Source organism: Diadema antillarum, unplaced genomic scaffold (genome assembly GCF_040938485.1).
Source record: "Diadema antillarum isolate AM-2024a unplaced genomic scaffold, OU_Dant_1.0 seq00000693_RagTag, whole genome shotgun sequence".
NCBI classification, from domain to species: Eukaryota; Metazoa; Echinodermata; class Echinoidea; order Diadematoida; family Diadematidae; genus Diadema; species Diadema antillarum.
This window is the reverse complement of record NW_027271598.1, coordinates 3,875,256-3,900,271: the sequence shown is the minus strand read 5'-3', so window position 1 is coordinate 3,900,271 and position 25,016 is coordinate 3,875,256. Positions and strand designations below refer to the sequence as shown.

Below are 25,016 nucleotides of genomic sequence, written 5' to 3'. Positions count from 1 at the left end.
TCAGAAATTTGCAATGCCAAACTCGTGATAGAGATCAACTACAGAAGGAAGATTTGTGAGGCATGAACAGAAATCAACAAATCATGGCTTGTTGAGTGTGCGAGATGTCTTAATCACTTCATTTTTGCCTTCCAACTTTCACCTGTGTGTAAACATGCAACTGAAATGACACAGTTGTTAAAGGGTGTGTACAGTTCTGGTTGAGGAGAGGGTTTAGCTTTTAACGTTTTGCGAGATATTCAGAAACCACTCTATGGGATGTCAAAGAGCATGCAATTGTAAGGGGTATCAAAAGTTTATTTGATGAAAATCGGTTTTGAAATGGCTGAGATATCTAAGAACGAGGTGAAACAAAGAGATCCTAATAAAAGACGTGGCCTGTTGCCTTTCATCATTATCACTTTTTTGGACATCTCAGCCATTTGAAAACCAATTTTCATCAAATAAATGTTGAATCCTTCTTAAAATTACATGCCCTTTCATATTTCATAAGAGGTTTCTCATTATCTCACTCAGGAATGTTCAAAACATGAATCCTTACCTCAACCAGTACTGTACTGTGCCAGGGACTTTGGACAGTGCGTACAATTTAAGTGGTTTTCTGTGCCAATTGGAACTTGATGCACACACAGAGTTACTGATCGCAAAACAAATCCATGGAACTTTTGTCTAATTTCTCACTGCTCAATACACCCTGTGGGTAGTTTACGATAAAGTCTGAAACAAAATATTCAGATATCAAATGCAATCTACAAGTGAAACTATCAATCATATTGGAAAGAAAGGATAAAGTGAAACACAAGCCTCATGCTGAGTATAAGACTTTACAATATGATAGATAAATTGTTGTGTAAGGGGGAAAAAATACATCTAATGCCAGGAATCACAATCATGACGTGCACAATAGGAATGTCACAGTAATCTAATGAGAACAAGATGGGGACACAAGGACCGGTTCTATGGAGTGATTCTATCATGCATTCCATACAACTATAGATGGGTGAAGTCACTGGACTCTGAATACTTAGCAAGGGATGAATTTCAAGTCAGGCTGATACCAATCTATCAAGTCCATGCAACAGATTGCTTCTTCATGCAAATATATGCGATATGACTATTTACAGATGCATGAACCAGTTCTAACTCAACTCTACATACTATACACCAGATCTAACTCAACTCTCTATATATACTAGATCTGACTCAACCTTACATGCATTCTATTTGGAGCTGGGGAGGGGAACTTGTCCAGCCAAAACTCAACTTCCATTGAGTAAAAGCACCACACAAGGGAAAAGAAATCTGTTTACAATGGGAAGGCAATAATCTATCATTTGAAAAAGACAAACAAACATTCAGAGCCTAATTAATGGAACTAGAAGTATTCATTTAGTTGGGGAACTTCATCAGGGTAGGTGGATTAATACTTGTAGATGTTCACTGAAATGTGAATACATGACAAATAAGAATAAATACAAATTCCAGTTTAAAAAAAAGAAAGAAGAAAAAACAAAATAAAAGAAAATCGAACCAACAATGCAGTGTGATTCACTATCATTTCTTTTCAGTTCATCTGATAATTATACTGTGTAACAATGATGAAAAGACTAAAAGACAAGGACTTTTCTGCTTCTAGCAGAGGACTCTGGAAGACAAAGTTTCACATGCACAGAAAGAGTACACTTAATCAGAAGGTCAGAGAAAGTCAGAGAAAAGTTGGAAAGCATCACCAACTCCATGGCAACGTCCATGAGAGAGAGGGTGAGTATTTCAAGGCAACCACTACACGCTGTGTTCAAAGAATACTAACATTTAACTGGCCACAACTTTCACGTCACTACTGATCTCTCATGTCAAGGAACACAAATTGTGTAAGTGACAGTAGATATTTGCTCCATTTTGAACAATCACTGACTTCCTGACAATTCACTAAATCTGGCTAAAAATAATAGGCATATAAAGAATTTGACCCAAAAACAGAGAGTATGATAATACACTTACATCATTTCACTCAAATCTGAAAACTAGTGTTATAAGCAAGTACCTTTCCCTGTGCACAATGACAGGCCCATTGAACAATGCACATCTCAAAAACATGCTTCGTTACCCATCAAGAAACTTCCACAACGTTCAAAACCTTAGCTCTCAGGGATGGGGATTTAGAAGTGAACCGAAAATCAGCTCATATAATAATATGACGGTGGGGTATGGAGATTTGACCCCGGGCCTTGTAGGCTATGGCTGACTGAAAGTGAGATCAAGACAGAATATCATGTCAAAATTTGCTCAATCATTGTCTTTTTATTTCAATCTTTTGGCCACCATAGGGACAGTCACATGACCAACGACTGCCTTGTGTATTCCATGTGCTGTGGAATGATTTCTGGCAAGTCTGGGGAAAAAAACACCCAAACTATCTGTGCATTACTGAGGTGAAGACAAATAGATAAATGAGTTTGTGCAATTTGCAGAAAGGGCAAAGGACAGTGGAATTTTCATGCTGACCCATCTGAGATGATCTAATTAACAGCACTTTATAATTATACAGCAAATACTGCCTCAGTCTATACATGCGCATGTTCCAGCAATCAAACGTACAAAAACAAAAGAAGTAGAAAAAGTAATGCTTTCTGATGTGATACGGATGATCAAATCAGCATGAGGGAAGTAGCAGATAGCTGCATGTACTGAGTGACAAATGGTGGATGCATAACGAATGAGATGTTTATGAGGGCTGCTGAGTGACTCTGTGACTGTGAACAATATTTTTCCTCACTTCCAATGACCTTGTGACATCTAACTCAAACGTGAACCATCTGTACGTGGAACTCAGCAGGCAATCAAAAATAGAATGTTGTCTCTCGTATTACACAGACCGAGTCTACTTTGGGGATGATGGGTACGATATACATTTGTAGATGAGTGCATACAGATGCTGCAATAACCAACTGCATTAAAAATGAAAACTACAAAAGCACTCAGAGAGTGCAGGCCTCAGTCAAGTAAGCTCATTTACACCCATACAATGCATGCTGAAAATCGCAATTTCCCAATGATAAAGAAGCCTTTGTTTACCTCATCAGCTTCCTGCATGAAATTTATAAAAATTTGTGGATCACTTTCAAAATGTAATCATCTTTTCCTTCTGTCATTATCAACTTTTCCTGCAAGTTTCATCCAAATCTGTTTGCAACTTTTTGAGTTATTTTGCAAACAGACAAGCAAACAAATCAATGCTGATAGAAACATCACCTGCTTGGCAGAGGTAATAATAATAATAATAGCGCAGTGAAGCCAAGATGTGGCGTCTTCATATAAAATCTCTGAGTAATATTTTCTTCCTCTTCCAATGAACATAAAAAAAAAGAGAAAGTATCAGCCCTTATTCAACAATGTCAAAATTCCATTATCACCAGTGATATTTTAACAAGAGTTGGTTATGGCAGATATCTTTGCGGCTTTCAAGCAAATGAATGGACACTAACTACAACCAAACCACAACGTGTCACAGAAGGTTGAACTTGATTCAAGATGATAAACCCACAAAGGTCCAATAATAGTTGAAGCTACATGAAAATGGTGACAAAAATGAGCGTGCAAGTGCACAAGAGTCCATGCATGCACATATAAATCTTTCTAGAGCTACTTTGGAAAGGCATGCATCACTGAATAAATTGTGGTTGAATCTCCCAAACGCTTTGATATTATTACCTGTAAATGCCTGGTGGGTACAAAGGAGGTCTAGGGCCTCGGGAGGGAGTGGGTGGGAGTGGGTAGGGGTGGTCTGCATGGTTGGCAGCATACCCCCTGAAATGGGGTAATGGGGTACGGGAAGGGGTTGGGATAGAAGGTGTGGCATTAAAAATAAAGATGGATTGTTTGTCAATTGTTTAAAACAAGTTTATGAGGGGGTAGGAGATGACAGGAGAGAACGGAGAGAATCACACACACACTTTTGTTAAAACATTTGTACAGCAAAAATTATCTAACTGTTAAATATTCATCGCACTTAACAAAACTATATAACTTTTACTTCTTTCACAGATAAAAGGAATTGGAAATTTTGCAGAGTGTGGGAAAAGCACAAGTCAGCTGTCAGCTAGATCCCTGTTAGTTTCCAATATCTTGCTGGAGGACATACAGCTTATCAAGAGACAAAAATGTCTCACATTCATCAGCAAAACAGGACAAGTCCTTTTAATTTTCAGAACATTATAAAGCACTGGACAATGGTAGATTACTGCATATCACTTTAGGGGACCATACTGTAGGCCTTTGAATAACAAATCATACCATCTCGTATGATGGATACTAGAAGTCATCAAAGCATTCAAGCATTTCAATGTCCTTTTGGGGTTTTTTTTGTTCAATAACAAACAGAATTGAAAGTTTGATCTCATATTTGAGACATACTTAATTTCCAACTGCAAAACTACAGCATGCTCAAAACTCTGCTGCTCAGGTCCTCAGTGGAACGTCTCGCTTCTCCAGCATTACCCCAGTTCTTAAAAGGCTACCAGTGTCCAAAAGGACAGAATTTAAAATTCTGCTCCATACATGGAAAGCAGTACATTCTTTAGCTCCAAAATTATTTGCAAAACCTTGTTTCAGAATATGTCCCTGGCTGAAATCTCCCCTTATGTAATAGTAAACAATTAACAGTTAAAAGAACAATCTCGACTCTTGGAGAAAAGGCGTTTATTTCTCATACCAAAGTTGTGTTTTTTTTAATTCATTTCTCTTTCTGTCTCACCTGCTGATTGAGTATGGAAGTATGTCCCAGCAGCGGGGCCTGTGATAACAGCGTCCCCTGGGCTCTGGGGTACCCCAGCCTGGGCCGGGCTCTGCACTTTCGGCATTGGGAAGCTGTTGGTGTAGTTTCCACCCCCAGAGCTCTGCCTTGCCGTCATGTCACTGAGAGGCATCTGGCCATAGCTCCCCATGGCCTGGTAGGAGGGTGACGTAGAGTAGGCTGCCATGGAAGAAGTGTGGCCGGGGCTGTATTGTTGGTGGGGAGGGTACTGCTGCGATGTCGGCGAGTAGCTGTGGGCTGCCGATGGCGATGTGGGTGAGAGGGTTGTCGCGGACTGGCCGGGCATGCTGTGTGAGGGCGCCTTGAAGGCGGAGCTCCCGCCGTGCAAGCCTTGCGACCTCTGCTGGGCAGCAGCAGTGATGTATGAAGTGTGGAGAGAGGTAGATTGTGATGATGGAGACACACGGATGTTGCCGTTGCCGGGGGAGACCTGCTGGCTCGACATTTGAGGTAGCGACGTTGGGTCCATGGCCCCGCCCACATTCATCCGTGAACTTGTCACACCTGATCTACCCTGTATCGGAGTATTGCTAGCAGACTGGGAGTAGGCCTTCGCATGACCACCACCTGGTACACTCTGTTTCTTTGCAACAGAACTTGTCGTCCCACCTTTCTGCTGCACAGTCTGGAGTTTTACCCGGCTGCTCGACTGGGCCGTCATTTTCTCAATAGTCATGTCCCTCATTAGTCTGATCACTGGCTGTGATACGGGTATGTCTCTCGTGGGCACACTGCCACCCATAGGACGGATCTTACCTGTCCCCACCATACCAGACGATGTCACATCCTTAGCCTGCAAGCCAGGCTCTTGATTGTGTAGAGTTCTCATGGTATGTGCGTTACTAATTGCCGACAACTTGGCAGCATAGGGCTGCTGGCTGGGATCAAAGTCTGTACTTAGTTGCTTTGAGAATGGCTCTCCACCTGGTTTGACTGTCTTCTTCCCCAACCCTTGCCCACCCTTTGGTGTCAAGTCCACCTGTCCTAGCAAGCCACCACTCACGTCACTAGTCCTGTTCATAACTGTCTGGTTGAGGCTTCCAAGCGGACCTCCTGGAGGAACTGGTGTACCAGTTTCACTCGTGGAATCACCAGCATGCAAATCTGTCACCAGTTGCTTGGATAGCAGCTGGCTCACCAGGAACTCTGGGTCTAGAGGTTGCAAGGGGGAGGAGCCCGGATCCGGAATATCATGCTGACTGCTCAAGTTGCTTTCCCCTGTGGTAGTAATACCGCTTGCACTTGCATTGGCACCAGCCACATTGCCACCTTGACCAGCGCCGGTGCTCGGAGACACCTCCTGGTTGCTGTCGGAGGATGACACCCCCCACTCTGCCTCCTTCTGGTGAGCGCTGGGGATGGCTTCCATGGAGTCCTCGCCACTACCCACATAGTCCAGCAACGTTGGCACATCCTCCAGGTGCTTGGCGGTGATGGGACTGCCTACCATCTTGCTAATGGGTTGGGAGCTGGAAGGTTCATCCTCTGCCGGGACAGTTTCCGAGGTGGAGGGGGCGGGGTTCATGCTTGACCCCTCCCCCTCCTCCCCGGCTTTCTTACTGACGAGTAATTTCCTCGGACCACCAGACATAATTTTACGCTGCCTGGCTGCATTGGAGGTCACCTGGTTATGAACTTCTCGGCTTTCTTTGAATAGGTTTCTGGAGATTGACAGGGCAAAAAACACAAGAAAAGATATGAACTGTTGACGTACATTGTACATCCTCTCGGCAAAACTCATGAAGAAAATGACCAATCCACATTATATGACATTTTGCATACCAACAACCCTGATATTCCATCAAATAGAAAATATATGGGTGAAAGTATTGCAAAAGTAGGATTTTCTATCTATCTTCCACACATCACAGATAGCAGATTTTCACACGAATACAAATACGAGGTTGAATGAAGCTTCTTCTATCATGAAAAATGGGAATAGTTGGCAGGCATGCATTCTGGAGTGGCAGTAACATACAGAATCCCTGCAATAGGAAGGCTGACAACTTCCGTCGGAAATCTTTTAGTATGTCTCACACACCATTCTATCAATGGAAACATATCCAGATACTGGTCGATTTGTACTGACATGAATAGTCTAAATGAATAGTCTAACAATTTAAATTGTCTGATATCTGACTCACACTCTGGAACAACATCAACAACAACAAACACTGCAGGAAGGATTCTCCTACAGACAGTGGTCCTCCGAAGTATCTAACTGATGCCCATGAACTCTGTCCCAGATCCCTTTCAGGGTACTAAGCTTTGTCACTGTTGGCAGGAGTTGACCCTACCTTGTTTGGATCCAATCCTTGGGCCATAGACCCTTGACCTCTGACTCCAGGAAGGCCTTGAGGTACTCCTCAAGAGACTGGGTACGAGACTTGCTGATCTCAAATGTCTTCACCTTCACCAGAACAACATCACACAGCAGCTTCCTGGTTCATGGCAGACGTGTTGTTTAGAGGTGGGAGAAAACATGACAAAAAAACAAACGCCGTGTGGGTTATGTTCTTTAATGATCAATAAAAGAACAATATTGCAACTAATTGACGAACTGCCTGACATCAATGAAAATAATCATCAGTCATTCAGAGTTTTGTAGTAGCCACGTGATAAAAATCATGGGCATAGTTCCATGACATTAGCTCCTGCGACAATTGCTCCCATGGAGTATCTTCACACTAAGCCAAACATAAATTTTACCCACAAACATAACCCTAACCCTTATCCTAATCCTCACATCAAACTAAACCTCAAACCCTATCACAACTTAACCCGAAGTCATAGGGGAAAATAAGACCGGAGCTATTGTCACAAGAGCAAATGATGTGTCACCCATGGGCATACACACTTGGGGTGGACTCGAACCAATCATCTTCTGGTTGCTAGACTGGCATCATGTCCAGTAGAATATCACATCTTTGCCCAATAGCCAGTGATGGTTCCAATCCTTTAAAGCAGTGGGTACTACGCACTTATTCAAATAAATGATTCTGGCATCACGTTCTTCTCATTGCAGCTGACTGACAAATGTCGATTTAGTTGCAATGAGAACAACTTGATGCAAGAATCACTAATTTGAAAAACAAATTGTTTATATTGCCATAAAATGGTGTAACACAAACACACACTGAGAGAATATTTAGAACAATGATCACCATAGTGTGAGAGGACAATATTAACAACTGATTTATTAGTATTGATTAAGTATGTACATGTATCAAGATATATCTCTATGTTGGATTCAGACATTACCTAAATTGCTCTACTATGGTTTTATGCAGTGTTGCATTTTGTACCCTTACACTGTAGCACATTTACCCACACAGTAATATACACTGGGGCATAGGCAGGAAGCAATAAAAGAGTCAAGGCAGGAAGGGGGAACAATAAACCCCCCCATCACACAGGATTGCCTTGTGTATCTATGGCATTAGGCCTGGATACTCATAGGTGAAACAAAGACCAGCTAGTCCCCTTCATCTAATTTAAGTGTTCATTGACCTGTATGGGGTCCGAAGTGAAACAAAGACTAGCCTGCCCCCCTCATCTGAGCATTCATTCCACGCCACATACTCACTAAGAGAAGCAGCCTGTCTTAAAACTCTCCACCTGCCTCGATTGTGGGAGACATGCAGCTTTCTACCAGAGAACTGTAAGTTTTGTACAATTACCATCTCTAAACTCTACTTACTTTATGTGCCACAAGACATCTATATGTTATGAATATATCTTTAGTATTGGCAAAGGATTTTATCAATGCGAGGGTTGTTTTCTAAGATATTCTCAGTTCCAAGGACTCGAATCGTGAGTAACTGTCACAAGTGTATATGATACTTTACTCTCTATTGGTATATATACCGAATATTATACAGAGTGCCTCCTGTACATACTTGTAGTTGTTCTCCTGTACATTATTTGATAATCATTGAGTAGAGTATTTGGGGGAATATCTCTCCTTAATATAGTAGTCGCAGGTTTAGCTTAGAATGTCAATTAGGTCACTTGTGTTCTGTATCTATTTCCTTGTATTAACCATTTGCGTATTATATTAGGCGCATGGATTAATCCGAGCTTCGTATGATACACCTTGTAGTGTATTATTAGTGCTGTGTAAATAATGCAGAGGAGGGATATGCAGTCGTTTATCATATCGATCACACATTTTCTATATTGTAACATAATAATATAGTAGTTGCTCCCAAGAATCACAAAGATGTCATTCGTTTTCTTTTATAGCATATCCTTGTAAATTGACTTCCAAGTCTCGTGGATACTGCCTGTCTGGATGTATATCCATTGAAGGTAATTTGTTGATATTTTATCCCACCTGCTTCACTGTAAATATAATATGTGTTTTAGTATTTCACAACATGTCAAGATATGATTGTGGTAACTTTTCTAGCTAAATGTACACAAAAAAAAGGGGGGTCTCACAGCGTTTTAGTGAGATATGTTTAGTAGTTATAATGTTTTGACGTTTGCAATTGCACTGTATTCATTCGATGCACAGTCGTTTCCGCAGATTAATTCAACTAGAAGACAATTCTTATATTGATGTGCTGTATTTCACCTTAATTAGTTTGTTAATTGTATTCACAGGAATGAATTCATTCCTCCCTCCACATTCTATGTAAATATAGCATGTACAGCAGCATTATGCTTGGTTTTCAAGCAATGCATTTCATTGAAAACGTTGTAATTCAGTATTGAGATCTGTTCAGTAATGCGTCTTTCATCATCGTGACATTCCTATATTATTTTCCTTATACTCTTTTCACCTGGTATAATCATGACATTCATATGTTATTTTCCTTATACTCTTTTCACCTGGTATAGGACATCTACATGTACTCTCAGTGACGTGCACGCAGTGGTGCTGTGTTGGTTTTCTTTGTTTTATGTCCATTGATTTGTCGGTGGAAACATCGTAAATGTGTGAATAAACAAATCCACCCTTTTCTCTGTAAATTTAAATGAAAGTCATTGTTTTGTGTCTTCCTTTACACCTTCTCTTCAAGCGTTTGAACCAGGCGTAAGGTAAATTTTGTGAATGTTTGGTGTTATGCTTGTAGGCCATTGAGTGGACACATTTGGTCCGTCACAATAGCACAGAAAAGAAAAATTTCTTTTCTACACCTCATTTAATGAAGAGAAATAAAGACTAAGCTGAGTGAAGAGTATCAATATTTTTTTTTCCAGGCAGTGAAAGGTATGAATAGACAATTTCACAGAGTGATATCCTTCATCCTTCATCCTTTGAAGACTTACACATGCATTAAGAGGGGTGAACACAAGAGGGAAATTCTTTCATTGTGTGTCGACAGTGTGGCTTTTCTAGATTTGTCTGCACAGTACGGCACTCAATCACATCAACCTCCACAATGCAGGAGGGTACTTTGTTTTTAATGTATGACCTACCTCAGCCTGTCATCCCAGACAAATTTCTTCTTTGGTGGTTTCTGCTCTATCAACTTGCCATCAGGTCCTTGAACCCTGCGAAGGAAAGACAAGTAAGCAATTCTGGTCAGAAATCCTGCCACAGGCACAATCTCTCAAAAAATAACTTGGGCAAACTGTATGGATCCTTGCCATTCCTAGATTATATATGGAATGTACCATTTTACTAATCTGGTATTTATTCCATTTTTACTATTGTACACTTGATCAAAAAGGCGAAATCATCCCTTGACATAAAAAAAAAGACTACATGATACAATGGAAAACTTGCTAAACATATCATACAAACACATCTGACTGGTGGTAAATGTTCATTAGTGATGGGAAAATAATTTCGGACATTTTCACAAAGTTTTATGAACTCCAGTACAAGCATGTCACTTGCATCATGCTTCAAAAAGTGGAAGCTTCAGTGGTAACAAAAGCAAGAGGAAGAACTGGCCCTTGTCATAAAGTGGGCATCTCATAATATTGGCCCGGAGACTAAGTGGCGACACGGGGGCATCTCAAGCCTCTGCTATTTGCAGAGACGTCTAGGTGACACTTCCTGGAGAAAAGCTGGGTCTCTAGGGAGTCGTGAGATTGGAAACTTTTTCCACTCTCTAGCAGGTTTCAGAGACATCTCTGCTACATCCCGCAACATCTCCATCAGTTGCAGCAACACCATGGAGATGCATTTTGTCTGCTCCTTGGGAGACATTGCCGCCACGTCTCCACGATGTTGCTGGAGACCAGGAAGACTGAAGAGATGTTGTGGCAACATCTCTGTGATTCTGCCTGATCCATTCAAGAGACCACACGACTGAGCGCGTGTTGACATGGAGTCAATTTTCACTCCTAATCCAAGACACATACATCTCAGTTAAGGTCTTCACATTGGTACATGTTCCTGCTACTGCTGCTGCTCCTTGTGCTGCCCTGGAAGAGGCTCTACCACCTTGTCTTGCCAGGGGACATTCTCTCTACCGGGCCACCCAAGGGCAGTGGGGGGCCGGAGGGGCACGAAGGAGAGGATGAAGCAGTTGTAGCAGCTTCAACACAGTTTGTGGATGCTGAGGCAGCAGCTGATGCTGGAGCACATGAGGAAGATGGTTCCAGGGGCAATCCAACAAGAAAGCAATATTGGTTGTCATCTTGTCAGGAGACGTCTCAGACATCACTCTGGATTAGCCATGGTGAGAGCGCAAGTCTTTTTTATTGGGGGGTCTCTCTCTCTCCAGTTGCCGTGACTGATCAGTCGCTGCAGTTGTGAAGTCTCTGCCAATGAGATAGGCCCTTAAGCCAGCACTTACATGTTTAGCATCGCCTCCTCAACCTCGGACTTGTAACGCCTTTCTTGCTCTGGCAGGACTTCAGCAACAGCTAGGAAAAGACAAATAGAAACATTCTTAGAAATTAAGTAGGAACATAGATTGACCCCATACTACATCCTAACCTAGTCAATTTGCAGGCATTAAAGGGAAATTCATTCCTGATATTATGTTGCTTTGAATGAACACAGAAATATCAGAGAAGTACTGTAAATCAATTAAAATTTCGGAAGTTCAGAGAACACAAATTGGCAACTCTGTGTGATGTAAAGGTTGAGCAGCTCTCCATTTGTTTTGTACACAAAATTTCATCATTTTGATATTTATCTCATGTATATGAGAAAACAGAACTTATCCACCGAGGATGGCACACAAAAATGTATTACCAGTAATCTTAATTTTCACCAAGAACAGGTCTGAGAAAAATTCTACTCTGCAGAAAAATGAAAATTGGTCAATTTTGCAGCAACATAATATCAAGATGGAATTCCCCTTTAAGCCGCGATGCACATTCAATAATTACTCAAACATAAAACACAAATTTCTGGAAAAAAAAAGAAAATTGGTCAATTTGAAGCAACATTATACAGAATCAGGATGGAATTTCCTTGTTAACTATGATGTACATTCCAGTAAGTACTCAAACATAACCATAAATGATGACAGAGTCATTTTCACTTTTCTTCCATGATCTCAACTGATGATTCTCACAATTCATCCAGTGCCAACCACAGACTGATTTTGCAAAAGGTCAGCAGAAAATCAGGACAAAGGAACAAGTCTTGACCATCACACAAACATCAGCAGAAGAAGATGCGAGAATGGGTGTATGAGAAATGTGGAAGGAGCACTATTACCTTCCCTGAGTCTCTGTAGAGGTTCCTTCAGCTGATTGTCCTGAGCTCCCAGCTGTAACTTCTTGGCTCTCTTCTGCAGCGTCAGCTTTGTGCATGGCAGGTGATTGGCCAGATGGCCGTACACTGCTGACCGCTTGCTGCAGCTCAGAACCCTCGTACCGTGCTCAATCCTGGGTGGCAACAACACAGACAACATTGAGGGAATACTGAAAACCTACCTCTAGCACAAAATGTAGCGAGGAAGACATATTGGTATATGATGATCAACAAAAGTAATTGACAGCTATAATGATCATGATGAAAAAATAAATCATTGTGACATTAGTAACGTAAAATTGTAATGCCAGTACACCTGGGTTTTCATGTTTTCAATGTTCTGCTCTCTTATGTATTGAGGAGAGTACAATATCAATATTCGTGCCCTCTATGATTGTAAAACTGAACAAAGAATAACGTAACAGCAGTGTGCCGAACCTTGTCTTTCCTGGTTGTATCAAACATGTTTCCAGAGTATAGTTTTGTCTATGACAAAACAAAACTTTGGCATAAAGAATTAGATGAGCTGGTCGAGAGGACTTTTGTCATAAAGGGCATGTCCACCTTTATATACATTTGGACTGAGAGAATACAGCAATGTCAAACACATTACTGAAAGTTTGAGGAAAATCAATCAAACCGTTCACAAGTTATGAATTTTCAAAGTTTCTATGAAGTCACTGCTCGATGAGAAGGCTACTACAGTGTATGATGTCACATGCACAGAACAATATCAGGAAAATATAAGGAGAATTTCCCAAAATTTCATTCTTTGGAAAAAAAAAGTACACATTCTCTCAACTTGGACTGACGTATGTTAAGTGTAATATTATTTCCCCTGCCTTCTGAAAGAGGCAAGGCAAGTGCTCTTTTATCATGTGAGCAAAGTGTAAATATGTTGACTTTTCCCTATATTTTCCTTATATGCATGTGACATCACAAGCAGAAGCTATATAGTCTTCTCATCCAGGGATGGCAGCATTGAAACTTCAACAATTCATAACTTTTTAATGGATGGTCCGATTTTCCTCAAACTTTTAGTGATGTGTTCTCCTAATATTGCTGCATTCTCTTAGTCCTTATGTATATGAAGGTGAACTTGTCCGTTTAATGGGAGCTCTCTGTAATAACAAGGATGAACAGGGTGGTCCATGAAACGGGGAGGGCTGTTCTGGAATAAAAGTTGTGTATTATGATCACAATCATTCTACATTTTTTTTAATCTCAAAACACTCCAAAGCAACTCATCATCCTGGCAAATTGCATCAGCCAGTAAGTTTTTTTTTTGGTAGACCATTTTGATGTATTGGATGCAAATGCCAAATGGTGGAAGATGAATTTTGAGTCCTCCGAGAACTATGCTTTGGCTTTAAACATGGCCACAGCCCTATATGTCCTCTACGGATTGTGACAAAAAAGTGCCAAACTTACTTCAGCAGCAAACCATTTACATAACCATTGAAGAACTTTGTCTTTCCCTCCACAGATTTTCTGGCAGCCTAGAGAATGGATGAGAACAAGAGAGAGGGAAAAACAATCAACTTACAAAAATGTGAAGACTAACTGTGAACATAGTAATTTATTCTTGGCAATTTAGGTATTTCTGCATGGTAGTAATTACAATCCCATTTGTAATTTGAATAATTACAAATGCTCAATTGTCATGGGTGAATCATGAGGAAACCTGAGGTGAAAAAAAATTGTATTTCCTGTACAATTTCAAAGCCAGGGAAATCATCAATTTTTAAAAATCAATGGCATTATTGCTATAACTCAGACAAGTTTATCATGGCAAATGACAAAGTTCTACATTACTTTCATTCATTCTTTGAACAATCAGACTCTCTATGCCAAATGTGGTGAAATATGTAAGACATTTGTTTTTCATAGAGTGTGTATGCCTGTTTGTGACGGACATTGCGGAGTAGAAGCTAAATACATTTATTATTTAATACTTGATGTAGTACTGCATCCTTAGGCATTTTGCACTCCCAATTACAACATTCGTACATGTTACTGTGTATGACATTGGCACCAATTTGAAGAAAAAAAAAAGATGGAGAAATGTATATGTACCAAACCTTTGAATCAACCATTCCATATATACCTCTTTGATTTTCTGTATGTTGTCCACAAGCTGAAGAGGGAGTGCATGAGGTAAGGGGACAATCTGCTTGGAAGACCCCTCTTCAGCTCCAGGCGCCACTGGAGATACATTGGCATCACTGTCAACATCCCCACCACTGCCCGCTGCACCCCCACCACTCAAGCCCATCCCCTCCAGACCGTCAGTCCCATTCATTGAGGCAATGGTCATCTTCAATGCGCCCATCAACTCCTTGTCCATGTCCATGTTCAGGTCAGCCTCCGAGATGCCCAGATCCAGGGACATGTCCATCGCCCCCGGGGTCCCACCCACGGAGCTCACCGCCCTCTGAGCGGTGGAAGACGGGGCTTGACTCGCGGCCGTCCTTGCTACGGCGACTGCAGCAGACGTAGGAGCACCATTGACTGAGGAGGTAGCCGGACGAGGTTGGGGCGGTTGTGGGGATTCAACGTTATTGCGCTTCAGTAGTTCGGCCACCGTTGGTGTGCGAATAATCCGTGGCCCTCTTTTCCTCCTCTTCTTCTCCTCCCTAGATGAAGCGTGCAAAATTGAGTGGCTGCCACCATGGTTATCACATCTTAACATAAGTGAGAGATATGTCTCATGCATACTAATTAATTACAACATTGAACAAATCTTCCATAACTACAGTACACTGTTGTAATGATTAACACCCATTGATATTAACCGCTGGATGAGGAGACTACTAGAGGATATGACGTATGAGTGGACAACAATACAAAGAAAATATAAAGGAAATTCAACAAAAATTCACTTTTCTAGAATTATGAAAGAGCAGTGGACCAACCGCTTTCAGAAAGCAGGGGGAGTAATTGCTACCCTTAACATATGTCAATATCAAGTTGATGGAATTTGTAATTTTCATGAAAAATGGATTTTTGTAGTATTTTCTTTATATTTTCTTGGTATTGTTGTCCACTCATACGTCATAACCTGTAGTAGTCTCCTCATCCAGCGGTTCCAACACCAAAACTTTAAAAATTCATAACTTTTGCATCGATTGTCCGATTTTCTTCAAACTTTCACTGATGTGTTCTACTAATGTTGGTGCTTTCACTGAATCCACATTGTTCTTGGGGTTTATCTTCCCTTTAATACTGTAACATTCCCTCAACAGGTCTCAACAAAAACAATAACGTGTTAACCCCCCCCCCCCCCCCTTATGACATTCAACAAATAATCCATTACTATAGTACACAATTGTATATTCAACAACCAGTACTAAAATCAATCCTCCCTATGGGTCTCTACAATAAACGCTAAGAACAAATCTATTGATCCTTCTAGTCGTTCTAGGCTTGATGATGTGATTCTTAAGAAAGTAGAGAGACACCACATCTGTCCCAAGGTACCAGCTGCATGTGAAGGGCCGTTGATACAGCACTTCTACTGTAGTACGTTTGAAATGTCATAACTTTTGAACGAGTGTCCAATTGTACTCAAACTTTCACTGTGTTCTACTAATATTGTTGCATTCACTCAATCCACATGTATACAACTGTACATGCATTTGGGTTTCATTCATTTGATCCCCTTTAATGCATACCCTTTTAGAATATCGCCAAACTGTGAAGACAGAACATCACACACACGCACACAAACTCAAACTGCAGGGACATGCTTACCTTAATTTCTTCTGAAGATGCTTCTTAACTTTCTTAGAGATGCGATCACCCGTTCCGCCGCTATCGCTGGAGAATTTCCTTTTCATCTTCTTCTCTTTCTTCCGCTCGCCATTCTCGAGCTTCAGTTTCTTCTTCTTCTGGCCGAAGGCAGAGAAAATACAGAGACCAGAATTACGAGTGAAATAATTCTGAATCTCTTTGCTTTCTACTAATATCTGAACAGTAGCACTGATGTAGTATTACCTCACCTTAAAGGTAATTATCAATATGTACTTCTGCCATTTCACAATCACTGGGTTTTACTGATAATTCCATGTACCATATATAGCTATACAGACAAATCAGTGGAATCATGGGTTTTCCTTTTACCTTTGTGTACATGATACAGTATAGATAATAAGCCTACCAATCAATATGTGCTGCTTATTAAAATGACTGCATTTTATTAAGGCCTTGACTTACAAGTGATTTTCCATATCATTTTGTTTATACTTTGGATTTTTTTCTTCCAGTAAAACTCCTGTTCAGGGAATTGTTTTGCAAGAATTTGAAAATATATTCTTGCCTGACTGGGCAAGTGGTATTTAAAAAAAAAAGTTATGTAATGCCCTGTTTACATATAATCTAATTTCATATTGACCTGAAGAAAGTATGTGACTAAAATGATTTGAGACTTTGTGGTCCTTTGTCTAGTTTTCATTTTGTCTTTACCTTGGGTGTCTTGGGTTTTTTGCCCTGGAAGTCTCCATCATCGGAGTCTGAGACCTCCCTAAACTTGAGTTGGCCCGTGTTGATGTAAAAGCCACCAAACTGAGTGGTCAAGCTGGACGGGACCAACTCATCATACTGTAAACAAAACAAATCAATGCACAGAGAACATCAAGCCATGCTTACTTACAAGCACCTTTGTTATGTTTCATATATTTCTCCACAATCAGAAACACTGCAAAAAAAAACTAGATATATCACTACGACGACTGATATGCCTCCGCCATAATGCATGGTTCTCCTAATAGGTCTATAGTACAATGTCTTGACAATGTGTGATGACAGTTTCAAACAATTCGCAAAATATTAAAATGACAGGTTTGACACAAATGTGCTGAATGTTCACTTTCCTAGAACTAGGTTCAATTGGATGAATGATTAAAATGTCAGAGTGCAGGTAATTGGGGAACTGATGATTTTTACTTGACTTTTTACCCTTTTATAAGTTTATGCATTGAGTAATTTTTCAAGGTAATTGAGAAAAAGTATAATTTCAGTATCAAATGGGAAAATAGCATTATCTAAACCTGGCCTTTGACCTTTGACCTCACAGTTCCAAAGAGAATCACTGTTAGGTTGAACATGCATAAATATGTAAGTTTCATGATGATACCTTGAGTTACTTTTGAGATATGGAGGAAAAAGTGCAATTCAGCACTTTTGCTTGACCTTTGACCATTTGACCTTTGGGCAAAGAAACTTCCCACAGAATATTACTTCAGAAATATTTATTTTAAAACTTCTTTTTTTTTTTTTTTTTTTTTTTTTTTTTTTGGGGGGGGGTCTGATAACAGTTGTGTCTAACATGATCTACACTGTATCCTTTGCACTAATAGCCTCACTCAATAGATATGTTCACATTGTACTATATAGGGATATTGCCCCTCAAGCAACAATGGCTCACTCACACATTGCCTAGCATTACTGTTCACACCTGCAATGTTTATCATCAAGAACTAGGACTTGATAAAAGTCATCAGCTTTAGTGTCTGGCTTGCAGTAACCTCCTTTTCATGCAGTGATCACTCATTCCCATGCAAATTTGATTCTTTATAATGAAGAACTGTGCACCTACAATGTACAAGTGTACATTGTACATTACTACCATGAGAGTGAAAAAAAAAAAGTAGTCACAGGTATAATATCAGCACTTCAACTGAAAAACCAGCATTTATGTATAGAGTGTACATATATGTTACAGCATGTACATTAAAGCTACAAACACATCGCTTGTATGTAAACAATCTGACAGATTTGATGAAGATCATTCAGTGCTGGTAGGGGTTACGGTATTAAATTACAAGCTTGTTGATTCACATATACATTGTAGGGGGTCATTGCATTCTTGGGGGAGGGGCGGGGAATCACTGTACTATCCATAGCTATTTAAGATACAAGTGTACACCAATTGTATACAGTTTGTACATTGTACATGTCAGTGGGCATTATGGTCAAGAGCATCAAGTTAACTTCAAGATAACTCCAAGTTAGTACACTATGAGAGCATTCACCAAAGTCTCAAACTTGAGATGTACCCCCCCCCCCAAGCCCACACTATCATCAAAGTCGGACATTTTCAAGTAACTTGTGCCTACTGTAAACTTTGAAGTTATGCAGCTCAGTATGACCCTCAGTCACGAATTACAAGACTGAAATTTGTGTAAACGATTTTATATTGTCCCAGAGGTAATTTTGTCATAAAGAGAAATTTACAGCCCCTATGTTTAGGCCTAGCTGTACAATGGAGTCGATCATTTGGGTGTTTTTTTAAAAAAAAGGTGGAAAAAAAAAAGAGAGCCAGTCTTACTTGTATTACAACTGTATATGTGTTATTACCAACACTTCACACACCCCTCTTCAATGGAAGACACCATGATCCATTGTATGATGAATGAGATGAGTGCTAATAGTGTCATTGTTAAATAGCTCCTTTAGCATCAGACTTTAGCCTTTCTATTCACCAGCTCCCCTCCCTTAAAGGGAAGCAGTCCTGAGATTTTCACTGTACTGATAATTAAGAAGAGTGAAAAATATAACCTTTCACCAATTTATACGCGTGGACATCAAAAATTGTCTCCGTACGCGATTTAAAAAAAATAATTCCTGCAAGCGATCGTGTAAGAGCCTGCCAAAAGGTGCAACGTCATTGATGCCCTCCTCTCAAGTTGACAGCCGTGCCTCAGAAAACCAATTTAAGTGTTCAAAATGATCATATCTGATTTTTTCATAAAATGTGACAATATGTGGCTTTATTATTTCAAACAAAATATTTCAAGCTTATTTATATATACAATTAATATAAAAATAAATAGTAAACATGTATTTATAAATAACTAGGGATGACGAGCAGAACACCGCTGGAAAGAGTTGTGCATCGATGACGTATGACTCTCCGCCAAGACTTGCTCATTTGCAGAGTCACACTTTTTTAACCGAAATGTACGAGCTTATTTGGTGATTTGAAAGTTTGTTTTTGATGAAAGTAGTTCATTGGAGGTACCAACAACGACATATTTTTTTAAATATCGTGAGGACTGCGTCCCTTTAACTCCTCTTATTTCGTGTCCACAGGAATGTGTGTGAAATTTGTGTACATTTGAGTCAACGGCACAGAATGGGTTTACATAAAAACAAAGGTGGCTACAAGCTTACAGTGCAGCATGAAGAAAATGCCCACTAGGAGCTGGGCTCACCTCAGCATGGCTGTTCTGGGGTAGACAGTACCAGTTTAATCATATGCTGAACAAAGATACACGCTCACTCCCAAGGGACCTCCCCTGCCTGGAATCAGTCACACTGCTCTAAAGATCACTCAGCAATTATTTTTTTTCTCTCTCTCTTACTGGGCAAATTTCATACGATACATGTAACACTATATCAAAAGATCGCTGCAACTTGTACATGAATACAGTGTGAACATGGTTTTTAGTACACACACACACTGCACACACACACACACACACACACACATCTTTCTTCATTCAACTTACGCATTCCGAATTGTCAACAAATGGGTCTGATTCATCATAGCCCATGCCAGCATCGAGAAGCTCCTCGAGTCGTATGCGCTTCTTCTTCCCTTTCCTAGAAGGTACCTGAACACACAAGAACCCCACAAAATGCACTCATGGTGATTATGAAAATTGCAAACACAACTGCTGACACTGAATTATGCCCCCAGGGCGTATGTATTTCTCATCAAGAGGCTAAACACATACAGTCTGTACTGCAGCCCAGGCAAAAATTATTTGAGTGTCACAAGTTGATAATTGATGCCATTTGAAGCCACATGACTGTGTACTCTGCTTTCTATAACATAAAATATGAATGTCAAAAAAAATTACACATACACTGTAAAGTGTACAGTATTGTGTGGAAACTGCTGATTAAGTGATAAAAGAAAAAAAAAGGCAACTTGTAATTTCATACTGATTAGGGCCTACAAAATGTACATAATTATTGTATTATTATATACTTTGACACTCGGGGAGTCAGAGATGTGTGTATACTGCATATACACATGTGTACCTGTGTATATCATATATTTACTAAAGGTAATATACAACTTTAGACCAGGGAGGTGTTAGATAAGGAGAGACAACTCCTGCTCTCCTTTGAAGTCATGCGCGGCACCGCCGAGAAGTTATGCGCTTAACTACAGGTGGAAATCAGGTGCTTTGACAAAAGAGAGCATCAATAATCGGGACTAGCGCTCTCACATCTAGAAATACTTGCCCCTACTGCATTTCGCTCTCTCTCTTTCAATGTGATGGCAACAATGAATTTGTGTACCCTGAATTGGAGCAGCGAATCAAAATGTAGTGTAAAACTGACAACTTTAACAGCAAATAGTTTAAAAGCACGCTGGTGCACGCTTTAGCGGAGTACTTTATTTGAAAGATCAAAATATCCCAGATTAAAGGATAGAAAACTAACATGCGGAAATGTGCGCATTATAGAAAAATATAAGGTTTTTAAGATGGCCTAATTTTCATTTCATTTCAATTTGCGCATTACGAAGAAACTAGAAATACATGTTTATAATATTGAATTCTTTCCTAAACTACTCTTAATCAATTCGAGTATTTCATTTAAAATTTTACGGGGAAATACGGCTTGTAATTCAACGAAAGGTGAAATGCGTTCTTCATCTCCGAACTTCGCCTTGCAACTAGAGCGGTGCAGCGCATGACTTCAAAGCGTATAGTGGAATGCTAGACATCCCATTGTAACGCTTTGAACCAAAACATGTGTTTGCATGAATTATGAAGAGTTGTCTCTCCTTTTCTAACACCTCCCTGTTTAGACATACTGAAATATGCTTTAAATACACTGTATACATACTTATATTATACATGTACATATTATATACACATGTATTGATACCAGCAGGTAAAAATTAGAACTCTGGAACTTATAATCAGGAACACCAAAAGTACATGTAAACCAAATGACTATCATTCTAACTGATGAATACAAGGAACATATTTGGTATAATCAGAAATTCATTTTTGATCCATCATGTCTTCAATTACATTGTAGGCATTTCCATACAGGCTATGGACTACAACTGTACATTATGTGCAACATTCTGGACATCCAACTGAAACTGTTGCTTGGATACACAATACATGTGATATGTACAGGCCTACAGTTTGTACATGTACAACCTGTAGTGTACATGTACAAGTTGATTTGTGCATGTACCAGTACATACAAGTGTATGAGCTTACCAACTACATGTTAAAAGAAAAAAAAAAAAAAAGAAAAAAGAAAACTATCCCCTCAAAAAAAAAAAAAAGAGATTGAAAAAAAAGAATACACAAATGTGTACATTTACCCGACTAAATGAACCATGCATACATTTTTAGTGCATGCATGTAAAGATTTTGACACCTCAAAGATTCATGGGAAACATTGAAAGCATACAACATGCATGAATAACACCCAATAATGCAGTGACATTTTACAATTGTATTAAGACTTATATATCGGCAAAGTTAATTATAAGAAAAATCAAATGATCTCAATGAGTATAGAACTTATGATAAAATTTTCTGCAGTGTATCAAGAGGATCGAGGATGAGGTTATAAAATGGTGAAATACAGCAACTCTCACATTGTATTTTTCTTCAAACTTCTTGGCAATTGCTGCCAAACCAGCCAGGTCGTCCTCTTCGACATCATTGAACACTTTACTTTCTTTCGCTTCCTCTCCCTGTTAAAGACAACAACAATAACACAAACGCATGTTAATCCATTGTATTGAGTATGATACACTTCGACTGGTCATTTTTAATATTTCACGAGTCCAAAATGATGATTATACTGTACCAATTAAGTCTTGCAATTTGTACAGCAGATTACTAAATCACCCATTTTGTACAAATTTGTACATTGTACACAGTAGGATAGCCTACAGAAAACAAACAAACAACAGCAACAACAAATTAAAACCAGGCAAGTCCTATAGATACATGGCATACCACACAGCAGACAAAGGAATACAATTCAATAGAAATATCATGACAGGCAAGTAAAATATCATTTCACAAAATTAAGTAATTCATAAATGCTCAGAAAAATATAGTTCATCCCAAGTTGAACATGTATTCTGAAAAATTGAAAAAAAAAGCCGGTCTCCAGCTAACATGAATATTATTACCTAATAATGTTGTACAGGTGTATAATAATAATAATTTAATAACGTAGAACACTCTACGTAATAATAATGTAATTCAGGTAGGCCTAATAACAACATTATAACAGAGACCTTTGTTAAATTAAAACACAAAGAAACAATGCGATGAAGTTTATCATTTTCAGGATAGATGGTCTTGCACTCTTGTGGAATAAGTGGTGGCAATGCATTGATAACATTCCTGAAGTAAAAAGTAAAAAAAAAAGTGCAGTCACAACTGTAAAACAGTTTTCTGGCAGAATCTAAATAAAAGTAGACGTAAAAGAGACTGAAAAGAGACAAAAGCAAGAATTCATTTCTAACGGTACATGTAACGTTAGCTGCTTTACAAAATGTGTGGAGCCTAAAGTTAAAAGACACAATAAAACCGTTCATTTCCAGCTGCTAGATTTTAGCTTTGAGTTTTGAAATAGTCTACAAATATGATTTGGACTAAATATACCATAAAATCAAGTTGTTAGATCATTGCAAAGCTCAAAATCGCGGGACTAATTACTTCATCAAGTTTCCAAATCTGGGTAGAACTCGCCGATTTCAATCTGCCGACCAAAATTACATCTATTGCAAACTGCTAAAAACATTCACCAGTACGACAGAAAGTTCCCCTTACATTAGAAGCTTTATGTAGAACCTGTGTCCATCATGATCACTGACTTTTTTCTTCAAGAATTTTGCGAGGAAAACATCACTATTTTCCTTGAAATATTGCGAAAGTTCGAGACGTGTACTTGTGATTTACACACACCCAACTCACGTCAATTACAGCTGAACGCCGCTCGGGCTAAGCGAATCAAGACAGCCACCCAAAAGCCTCCGAACACATGCATGCACACACTCCCAGCCGCAACCAGCGGCACAGAAACTAGTCTCAGTAGTGCAGCCTGACCGTGCGTGACCTCGCGCCCATACGCAACACGAAATGTTTTCATTCAGTCCATCCGTCAATATGGCCCGCACTCATTAAAATTATCGCATCGAAAACCAAGCCCGATTCCAAAAGCTCCGATCCTATCTTTATCCCCCTCCGAAAATACCACATCCCGCACGACGTCCAAAATACGACACCCTCCACTAAACAAGCCCCACTCAACTTCCAATCCGATGTCCCATTCATTCAACGCGCAACGACGTGACACACACACACGTACACACACCAACAATTACAGAAACCGTAAACGCGCAGCCACACAGCCTACACACGGTCCCGACTTTGACATCATGCAAATGAGCTGTAATGAGATGCACCGGTCCAAAAGAGTATCAAATCATTCACTCAAAATCATTTTGCTCTGAAAAATCCTCTTTCAACACGATCTCCAGTAGAACAACGCAACACCCGAGCACACCAATCAACAACGAGAACACGTCCCTGCATCGATTTCAACATTACACTCTACATGACCTTCGCTTCAGGCAAGCTAAGGACATTCGCCAATCAAAATTTGAGAGCATCTCTTCACACGGCATGTAATTTATTAGATATTCAAACATGCTGTATAGACCAATCTCAACAATTCCTATCCTTCAGCATCCATTTTCAATTCTGTAAAAACTACAAAATTTTGTGATTGCGCGGTAGGTCGCAGGAATGATCATTGCGCACTTCGCCGGGAAAAAGACCCCTCTCTATTTGCCAACCATTTCTTAGGACGATTTCTCAAGTTCACATTTCATGTGTTTTGCCCCGCCCTATATATTTTTGGCTGGCGAAGCCAGAGGAAAAGATGGCGGCTAGCTCTTCGATAATTGTCTTTCATCCCGTTTATTCTGAGCTGCATAAAACCACGTAGTAAAGGTTCTCGTTTGGGGGAAAGAAACATTGCCATGCCATCACAAAAGAGAACACTCTATTTCTAGCATATCTCAGCACTGTACCTCCTACGACTGTATAAATGAATGGCTAAAAGGTGTGAGTAAAGGTTGGGTTAGTTTGAAAGTGTGGAAAAAGTAGGGAAAACGTGAAATTTAGGTGAAAAAGTTGCACAATCGTTAGGATAGATTTTGTTCTACGGAATCCATGCATTAGAAGCACGAAAAGGTGACATGAGATTTACGTACCCCAGCATTTTTAACGAGGACGGGGTAGGCAAACTCTGGACACGTCTCCTCTGTTGTTTCTCGAAGATCGAGTTCGAGTCGCAGTGCAGGCGGTGTTTTTGTGTCCCGCTGATCACTAAAAAGTGGTCCAACCGAGGCCGGTATTATCCTTCTACGTTCCGCCATTACTGAAATATACTCCTACTTCATTTTTAAGGATTTAGACACAAAAATATCCGTCTGGTTATTCCTTTTCATGCGGGTCGCCATCTTCA

At 39.8% G+C, this 25,016-nt stretch overlaps 1 protein-coding gene across 1 annotated transcript; it reads right to left on the bottom strand.

Annotated features, from left to right (window-relative positions):
- On the bottom strand, positions 1-25,016 carry LOC139737466 (uncharacterized). Its single transcript, XM_071648142.1, has 14 exons — positions 24,763-25,016; positions 22,123-22,221; positions 19,994-20,098; positions 16,947-17,081; positions 16,236-16,372; positions 14,590-15,118; positions 13,914-13,981; positions 12,447-12,616; positions 11,572-11,641; positions 10,241-10,315; positions 7,111-7,254; positions 4,754-6,474; positions 3,712-3,807; positions 1-38 (listed from the first exon to the last, which is right to left on the bottom strand). Exons 1-14 carry the CDS (start codon positions 24,925-24,927, stop codon positions 1-3), a joined length of 3,552 nt encoding a protein of 1,183 aa, XP_071504243.1. The 5' UTR covers positions 24,928-25,016.

Excerpts from the sequence above, each read along its gene's own strand:
- LOC139737466 (XM_071648142.1), bottom strand. The coding sequence starts at position 24,927 with ATGGCGGAACGTAGAAGGATAATACCGGCCTCGGTTGGACCACTTTTT. Across the intron at positions 7,255-10,240 it reads GTCTGGGATGACAGGCTGAG|GAAGCTGCTGTGTGATGTTG; the intron begins GTAGGTCATACA and ends GCCATGAACCAG. Across the intron at positions 6,475-7,110 it reads AAGGATTGGATCCAAACAAG|AAACCTATTCAAAGAAAGCC; the intron begins GTAGGGTCAACT and ends GTCAATCTCCAG.